General features: G+C 48.7%; 1 protein-coding gene across 1 annotated transcript; it reads right to left on the bottom strand.

Annotated features, from left to right (window-relative positions):
• Positions 1 to 712: 712 nt before the first annotated feature.
• Positions 713 to 4,486, bottom strand: LOC311310969 (proton-coupled zinc antiporter SLC30A1; the record flags this gene model as incomplete). Its single annotated transcript, XM_084440573.1, has 7 exons — positions 713 to 1,285; positions 1,515 to 1,702; positions 2,111 to 2,388; positions 3,124 to 3,270; positions 3,591 to 3,793; positions 3,864 to 3,939; positions 4,279 to 4,486. The coding sequence occupies 7 exons, from the start codon at positions 4,484 to 4,486 to the stop codon at positions 955 to 957; spliced, it is 1,431 nt and encodes a 476-aa protein (XP_084296699.1). The 3' UTR covers positions 713 to 954.
• Between the last annotated feature and the right edge of the window lie 4,954 nt (positions 4,487 to 9,440).

The following is a 9,440-nucleotide window of genomic DNA, read 5'->3' as shown; positions in this document are numbered from 1 at the left end:
ACTTGGTCAATATCAAGTAAACTCTACTCATGTTTTTTTCAAAAGGAAACGTGTTAGTTTAATGCACTTCAAATATGGATTGTATTATTTGATTCCGTAATGAAAGACGGCAAGGCTCTTAGACATACGTTTGTGAAATAAACAAAGATATGAACGCAGGATTTTGCTAAAAAGGCGTGGTTTAAAATCATGCAAAACAGACCCAGTTTCATTGGCTCACCGGGGAGCAGAAAGGTGGAGTCTTCATGCCGTCACAGCCCTAGTGGAACATTACAATAGCCAATTATAGGAAGGACTAACTTGCCTTAGGAATGAATAGAATTAGAATAAATATTGTAGCTTAGTACAGTCTTCTGTAGACAATACAACTACAGCACTCTTATGTAGAATAGGGATTAATATTTGACTTGAAACTTCATCCAGCAGCTTCAGCAAATTACCCAGGTCTCTGTTCTTCCACTCAGTCATCAAGCATCAACCAAGATAAAACAACAAAACAGCTTGTGGTTGAAGATTTAAAGGTGATGGTTTTATTCAAGCACATTATGGTGAGGACAAAAGACACTAAGGAAAATAAAAGCTTTTACCCATATCATTTCTCAGGATCACATACGTACAGTGTATGATGTCACATCATGTACTGTGCACATGGCCCACAACATGAGAAGGACTTAATAAAAACGCAACCCCTGTAGGAGACAGAGCACTGGCAGTGAGACAGTCTCAAGTAACAGTCTTGACTTGCACATGTTTGTACAGAAAGTACAATATAGTGTGATTGACATCTGACTCACATTACATCTTTGGTAAGGTACAATGTTGATGCAAAATACAACTAATCTGATATCATCATACAATACAAACATAAAGGCTAGAATATACGTTCAGTCTATAGAATTAGAATGGATAGAATGTTGAGATGGAATGTTTGGCCAGGCTTTCAATCAGTCTCGCTCAGAGGAAGGTGTTTTCTATGACCAACGTCTGAGGCTCTTCCTCTGTCTGGCCAGCAGTGGGCGCTGGCGGCTCTCCAGTCTCTTCCTCATGGTGGGTACAGCACATCTTCCCAGTGCAGCCCTTCCCACAGGCCAGATTGCAGGGCAGGTGGAGCGGCAGAGGGCGGAAGGGCTCTTGGATTAAGGTTGGGATGGCGGTGGCGTTGTTGTTGTCAAAGTTACCGTTAGCCGCCGGAGAGGAGGGGAGGGGAAACTCTGGCTGGACAGTCCAGCAGGTCACACCGACACTCTTCAGAACCTTGGTGACCCCCAACAACAGGTCACCGCACCTGAGAGTGTAAACATGTATTCACTCATTAAGACTCAAATAATCATTTCTGATTCACCCACTCATAAGCTTGTTTTGATCATTTCAGAACAGATACTACTCTCTCTACAGTGCTACGGTGTCAATAATTCAATCACCTTCTAGTTTTCATAGATTAATTACGGCGGTCTAAGCGCACATTCTGCAGTTGGGAACAGACTAAAGTCAGTCTTTCCCCACCGCCACCTCACCTGTGGGTCTGGAAGCCGGCGTGGCAGTGCACGTGCACGGACGCCACCAGGCAGCTCTCTGTCAGCCTCCATACGTGCAGGTCATGCACGGCCTGGACCCCTGGCACACTGGAGATCCTGCAGCCCAGGTCTGACACGCACAGCTGGGGAGGAGGAGCCTGGAGCAAAAGCAGGCCGTAACTACACACCTAGAGAGAGAGACACCTGGGTCAGATGGATCGATCAAATTCTAAAGAACAGTTGAGGTGCATTTGATTTATATAAAGTTTCCACTTCCGGGTCTGTCCCATTGGTGTTGTTGTACTTGATAAGTTAAATCGAGCACCATAGTGTGAGGAGGACTGGCATGCAGCAGCAGACCATGCTACACAACAGGGGAGAGATGAATACTCTTTTTCACTCAATTAATGCTTTTGATTGGCTCTGCAAAGTGATGAATCCCTGGTTATATCCAGTATAGCTGTTTGTTTGTTTCCTTATTCCACATCATTATAACACTAGTTAATAGAGCCTGTATTGAATACATGTAGTGTTCATGCTGCTCCTATATTGCTATAATACTTAATATTACACTACTGCTACAACCAGCAACTGACCTGAGGCAGAGCTGTGGCCAGCAGGACCAGTACAGCCACTGTGGAGAATCCCGGGTCCAGGTAGACCAGTAGGCCGCAGGCCTCAGGAGAGTACAGGTGGCCTGGGCTGGGCAGCAGCAGGGCCAGCCCGTTGGCCAGGACCAGGACGGAGCCCAGCAAGGCCTGGGTCAGGGTGACCAGAGCTGGGAGGCAGCCTGTAGTCCAGCCCCTTGTCTGAGGCCTACTGTCTTGCTGGTCTGACTGTAGAGCAGGGGTGACGCTGGGGCCAGACTGGGTAGCTGGGGAACAGAGGAGACATGGGTTTAAGTACAAAAGTACTGGAATGTGATTTGCTGATTTGCTTTATGAAGTATGACTTTGTTTGGCTGTTTTGCAGATTGGTTCCCCATGGAGTACAGACCTGCAATCATGGTGACAACTCGTGAGCAAGCCAGCGCTTTTGTAAACTTTACATCGGCAACATTATAATAAAAATGTCCCACTGTGGTAGCTTAGTATCACAAGGAATGTTACCTTGATGGTGTTGAGAATGTATAATTTTTATCTTAGAACTATCATTGCACTTCCAGTTCTAGAGTTGCATCAATAGAAAATAAATGAATTAAATGAAAAAGTCTGTGTGACCAGGACATTGTTTTTTCCAGCCTCCCAAAGTAAATAGATTTTAAGATAGAAGGCCAGACAAATAATTCTGAACAAATTATTCCATCCAGCCAATACACCAACACCCAGGACTAAAAACAGGACGAAGCCTTCCTCACCTGAATGTCCAGCGCAGGCATCTGGCTTGGATGCCTCACAGTAGGGCTCCTCTGAGTGAGAGGGCCCTGGTTGTGGGAGGCTAGTGTGTCTCTCACAGCCCCTGTGGGTGTCTGAGTGGACAGTGTGTGAGTCTACAGAGAGTGTGTGCGCTCCATAGCACAGCTGTGAGGGTAAAGGGTGCAGGGCTGCTATAGGGAAGTCAGCCCGGGGTGACAACGGAGGTTTCTGGGTCGCGACTGGGGTGTCTGGACAGTCGGGGTCCAGGACACTGGAGGTCCCTGGGTTGCACAGCACCAGTGTTCCGTCCTGGGAGGAACCATCCTGCTCGGCGGGTGGGTTACTGACGTCGTTGACATACCCCTCCACAGGTTTGTCTTTGGTCTGGTCCCTGGCCTTGACTGCAGAGAGTCAGGGAGAGGAATGAGAAAGACAAGCAAACAACAGATGTTCGTTGTTGAATGTGTTCCTCAGTGACACACACACACACACACTCGCACACACACAAACACAGGCACGCATGCACGCACACACACACACACACACACACACACTCGCACACACACACCAAGGCACACACACAAACACAGGCACGCACGCACGCACGCACGCACACACACACACACAGACACAATCCCTCCCTCCATACAAACACACTATATACCTTCTCCATTGGTCCAGAGGCTGCCCCTCCTCTCCTCCCAGCCTGCTGCAGCCCTACCCCCCCGTGGGCGTCCCCAGCCCAGCCCCAGCACCAGCAGGTTGTGGAGCAGACTCACAGCCCCCATCACCGTGGCCAGCAGGGGGCGCTGCAGTGGGTGGGGCTGCAGGGCATGGTTGAGGATCTCCATCGACATAGAGACACACAGTGAGGCCAGCAGGAGGGCGGAGATCAGAGAGCCGACGGGGCGGAGCCTCGCCTCGCTGTAGGAGAGACCACACCCGGGGGAGGGAGGGGGGAGAGGGGGAGAGGGGGGGGGGGGGCGGGAGTGACCGGGTGGGGAAAGGAAGGGATGAGTGGCTGTTCGAATCGGGGGAGATATAGTGAGCGGTGGTGGGGGGGTGGGGTCCTGGGGGAGGCTGGGGGTTAGTGGTGGGGGGGTGGGGTCCTGGGGGAGGCTGGGGGTTAGTAGTGGGGGGGAGGGGTCCTGGGGGAGGCTGGGGGTTAGTGGTGGGGGGGAGGGGTCCTGGGGGAGGCTGGGGGTTAGTAGTGGGGGGGATGGGTCCTGGGGGAGGCTGGGGGTTAGTGGTGGGGGGGAGGGGAGGTGTTGAGAGGGGGGAGGAGGGGACGGGGGAGACACAGTTATCGGCTGAGACGGACAGCGGAGATTTGACGGGTGAGTGAGCAGGGGTGGACGACGGAGGTGGGGAGGAGGGAGGGGAGGAACGGAGGGGGGGGGGGTCCTGACTCCCCGCAGCTCCGGAAGAGTCTGTCAGGTGAGGAAGAGGAGGAGGGAGAGGAAGGGCCATGTGCATGAGGATGAAGAGAGTGTGGAAGCCGTCCACCATGTTGATGAGGGAGTTGCAGAGGCGGCTGACAGCGACCTCACACAGCAGGAGGGCAAAGGTCAGGATCAGCATGCATCTGTGCAGCGAGCCGCTGGGCAGCGCAGACATGCTTGCCATCACGACTAGAGGGGATACACACGCACACGTCTACATGCACGCACACACACACACACACACACACACACACACACACACACACACACACACACACACACACACACACACACAAAGTTATGTTGAGGCTGTGTCTGTGATGACAAGGAATTATTTCAATGGTCATTTGAACACTAACAAGGCAAGGCAAGGCAAGTTTATTTGTATAGCACATTTCAGCAACAAGGAAATTCAAAAGTGCTTTACATGAGACATTAAAAGCATCAAGACAAAGTGCAATACATCAGAACATTTAAAACAAAATGCAGGAAAAATAAAATACAGGAATAAAAGTTACAGTGCAGTGTATAAATAAATAATTATTAGATTTAATAAAAAGCAGCGGCAAAAAGAAAAGTCTTCGGTCTTGATTTAAAAGAACTGTGAGTTGCAGCAGACCTGCAGTTTTCTGGAAGTTTGTTCCAGATATGTTGAGCATAAAAACTGAACACTGTTTTGTTTTAACTCTGGGGACAGAAAGCCGGTCTGTGCCAGACAACCTGAAAGATCTGGATGGTTCATAACGTAGCAGCAGATCAGAAATATATTTTGGGCCTATACCATTCAGTGCTTTATAAACCAACAGCAGTATTTTTAAGTAAATTCTTTGACAGACAGGAAGCCAGTGTGAGGACCTCAGAACTGGAATGATATGATCCACTTTCTTGGTCTTGGTGAGGACTTGAGCAGCAGCGTTCTGAATCAGCTGCAGCTGTCTGATCGATTTTTGTGCGTGGCTGTAAGCCAGCGTACCAATGATAGCAAATGTCCGGTTGTCACTCCCTCCTTCCCTCCCTCCATGGCTTCCAGAACTTTCAGTTCTATGTTGCTACCACAAGAGGCAGTGGTCCCAGAACCTGCAGTTATAGATACCCTGTCTGCTGTGGATGTCGTAGCATTTAGTTAACACACACACACGTACACACAGACATACACCAGCCCACTTCTGGCTTTAGGCCTGGGCCATAGCAAACTCACACCAGTATTTGCCATGTCTCTCCTATTATGCTTTTTTAGCCTCTCTTACTCTGAAATGTAATTTAATGTAATGTATTGCTTTATAAATGTTCTTAGTCGGTAGACAAACATACTCCTGGAGCTTGCTCGATCGCCTTGTTGAGAGGGGTCAGGGAAGAATTTTTACAGCTCACTTATCTGGCCCCCGGGTGATTACTGTTTTTTTTTCTTCCCTCTGGAATATGTAGAGGTGGGTCGTATGCCCACCTCCCTTGTTCTCTGTAAAGCGCATTGTGTTGCCTCTGGGTATGAAATGCGCTATACAAATAAAGCTTTGATTGATTGATTGATTGATTGAGTTATATGTTGCTACCACAAGAGGCAGTGGTCCCAGAACATCAAAACAAAAACACTATGACACCACACATTTTCCAGATCCAGGTGTTCTAGTTATGACTACTGCTCAGCGGGCTACACTGTCCCCGACTGGCTCTGACCCGAGGGGGCGGAGTCTCGCCACCACGCCACGGACCCCACAACTCAGTCCTTGAGTGGACTAGAGACACAGGGTCTTCACTGGTGGGGGCAGGTGGGTGGCCCGGAGAGAGGTACACTGTCCACAACCAGCTCTGACCCGAGGGGGCGGGGTCTCGCCATCACGCCACTATCCACGCCACGGATTCCATAACTCAGCCCCTGAGTGGGCTAGAGACCCACGGTCTTCGCCAGTGGGTACATGGAGATTGCGCAGAGGTCACTGTACTGCGTACAATCAGCTCTGACCCAAGCGGGCTAGAGACACACAGTTTTCACCAGTGGGTGTATGGAGATTGCCTGGAAGTAACTGAGCTAACCCTGAACTGCTCTGACCCGAGGGGGCGGAGTCTCGCCACCACACCACTATCCACGCTACAGACCCCACAACTCAGCCCCTGAGTGGTCTGGTGGGTGCATGGAGATTGCCCGGAGGACTCTGCACTGCCCCTGACCCATTCTGTCTCAAGGGGGCGGAGTCTCACCTCCACTCCACACGGGAAACCTGTGTACCCCTACCTCTCCTATGTGATGGATTAGCATTGAAAGCATTGGAACTGATGTGTCCAGGCGACCTCAATTTATCAGACATTATTTCATATCATTTATTCATATCACTAGCTTCCGTCCTACCAGTCCTGAACAGAAGCCAGCCACGCACATAAGCCAGGCTGGACCTGGCCTGGTTTAGAGAGACCTGTAAACACACAGTTACAGTAGTCGAGTCAAGTCAAGTTTTTCCAGATCCTGCTGAGACAAAAATCCTTTAATCCTTGATATATTCTCCAGGTGATAGACCTACTATACTATCAGCCTATAGGCTGACTTTGTAATTGTCTTAATGTGACTGTTGAAATTCAGGTCTGAGTCCATGACGACACCAAGATTTCTGGCTTCGTTTGTGGTTTTTAGCATTACTGATTAGAGCTGAGCGCTGACTTTTAATCGTTCATCTTAGGCTCCAAAGACAATTACTTAATTTACTTCAGTTTTATTTTTGTTTAGTTGAAGAAAGTTCTGGCGTATCCAATCGTTGATTTGTTCAATGCACTTAGTCAGCGCTTGTATGGGATTATAGCCTATAGGCTACAAGGTTAAATGTCCTCTGCCTTTAGCTAGGCTACTCTCTGAAAGAAAGACGCTTCATTGTGAATGTTTCCAGACAGAGGGAGAGCTTAGCATATCTCTTGTCCGGTGGAATGTTACTCTTGGCGAAGGTCCAGCTACTGTGGCCTACATGGAGAAAGTCACTAAATTGAAAATGCGTGAAAGCGTGAATAACCCGGTTCTCTCTTAGTGTGCACCCAGCCAGCATCTTTCTCGTTTTTGGCGGAAAAAGTGGGGGGGAAAAAGAACAACCGTGGTTTATGAATGAGGTTAATTGAATGAGGCCTCGTAATTCGAATTCTAAGTAATTATAATAGCTGATAGGCCTACTGTAGACTGCTGCCACGTGCAGATTGGTTTTTGAACTATAGGTTTTTATTCCATGGTTGGAATTGAATGAGATGGCGACCACCTGCCCAGGGACTCCAGATGAAAATTAGCCAGAGGCTAAATCTGCTTACAAAGCATCTCCTTCCCCTCGCGGGATTAATGCCTTTTGTATAGCCTACTGTCCCTGCCAAATAAACTAAATAAAGTAGGCTAAGTAAAAGTAAAGATAGGCTGTTGTGTAGGCCTAATACTCGTGTCAGCTTGTTCTACTTTTCTACACAACTTCTGATCTATTCTATTTCTCTACTCAGAACATAGGCTATCTGTTCTTGATAAGGGCGCCGCACTTGATTGCTCATCCAATATCAAAATAGCCGAATTTACCATGATTTTAAAATGAATAACAATTATTAATTGGCTGTAGGCCTACAGGTAGCATATATAGTCAATATATTTATATAAAAAAAAGAAGTGTATTTACCTTTGTTACCTTTGTAGAGCGAAAGATCAGAAGCGGCAAATACTCTGCTGCGGTTAACGGACGTGCGCGGTGGCGCTTGTGCGCGCCTAACTAAAAGTCATCTTCAAGTTTTCACCATCTCTCTCTCTCTCTCTGTCTCTCTATCTCCCCCCCTCTCTCTCTCTCTCTCTCCCACGCCCACCGAACAGCCTAGGTTCTAATCGCAGTCATGTGAGGGGATTCGTCCATCCTCCCCTCGTTACCCCCTCGCCCCCCCCCCAAGTCCGCTCCGAGGGGTCGGGATCTGAAGACCGAGTGACGAGGACCCTGAAGCCCACCCACCTGACCCTACCGCTCCTGTTCCCGTCACTGATCTTAACTGGAACTATAGTGTTATGCCCCAGAGGGTAGATTACAGCCTTATAGACCTGTATATTTAGGGAAATGTTCAAGCCTTCGTTAAGACATGGGAGATTAGGCCAGGGCATATGCAATGCAAACATCCTAGTGTCTGTTTAGATCCCCATTACTTATTGCCTAAGCAGCAGCTATTCTGGTCCACAAAAACTCATCAGGTGTCGGACAATTAATAACTAAACAGATGGTAAAAAGTGCTACCTAATGATTTGTTGGTGTCTTCATTAGACAATATTCCACAACCTACTATAGCCTACAACAGACGTTCCAGATAGAACCATGAAATACAACTTTCACCAATAGCTACTAGAATCTTTTTACCATTTTCTTCGTATTTGTTCCATAGTCCTTTAACACATGGGATAAACAGACTTTCCTTTGATATCTCTAGGCATGGTTGCTAAGTGATATAAAGTTCGTCTGCCAAGCCTCTTCTTGGGGCCGGCTCAGGGGTTTAGGTAGGACAGTAGCCCCAAGCAGGATTGGACTTGGAGACACCCCTCAGGTTTTTTTTTCAAGGTTGCCCATATCTCCGGCAATCTAATAGCCCCCGCCATCTTCCCCTCCTTACCACATCGATAGTCATCCAAGAGGCTTACAGACAGAGCCGAGCCTTATGCCTCCTCTTCCCTCTCTCCTCCCCCGCCTGCGCGAGTCTCTGCGGCGGCAGCTCGGTGCACCCCACTGGACAGCGAGCCAACAGACCCGATGAGGTCTGACACCGCGGCCGAGGCCGCTCGGGTCTTAAACCAACACACCGGTGCATTCCTCAGGCTTAGCTCCAAGCCCAGGAGAAAGGACGGGAGCATCTGATCGTTAGTAGCCAGTAGCCACTGGAATCCCCAAACAAATAATCCCCTTAAAGGTTAAAACTAATGATTGGAAGTGGGTCTAACCTGAGAAGAGGTGGATGTGAGAAGAGGTGGTCTGTAGTTTGTTATTTTAGGTACTACTCCTGACAAAACCTTCGGTCTTGTCTCAGATCATGTCTTTGGTCTTAGTTTGTCCAGTGTTTTGAGTCCACCCACAAGCAATGCTGACATCACTACTGTCTGACAGTGGCGGGGGGATTGTCTCAACATAGCTGCTCCCTACAGTGCTGAT

The sequence above is a fragment of the Borostomias antarcticus genome, assembly GCF_949987555.1.
Source record: "Borostomias antarcticus genome assembly, chromosome: 1".
Classification (NCBI taxonomy): domain Eukaryota; kingdom Metazoa; phylum Chordata; class Actinopteri; order Stomiiformes; family Stomiidae; genus Borostomias; species Borostomias antarcticus.
This window is presented reverse-complemented; position numbering and strand designations above follow the sequence as displayed.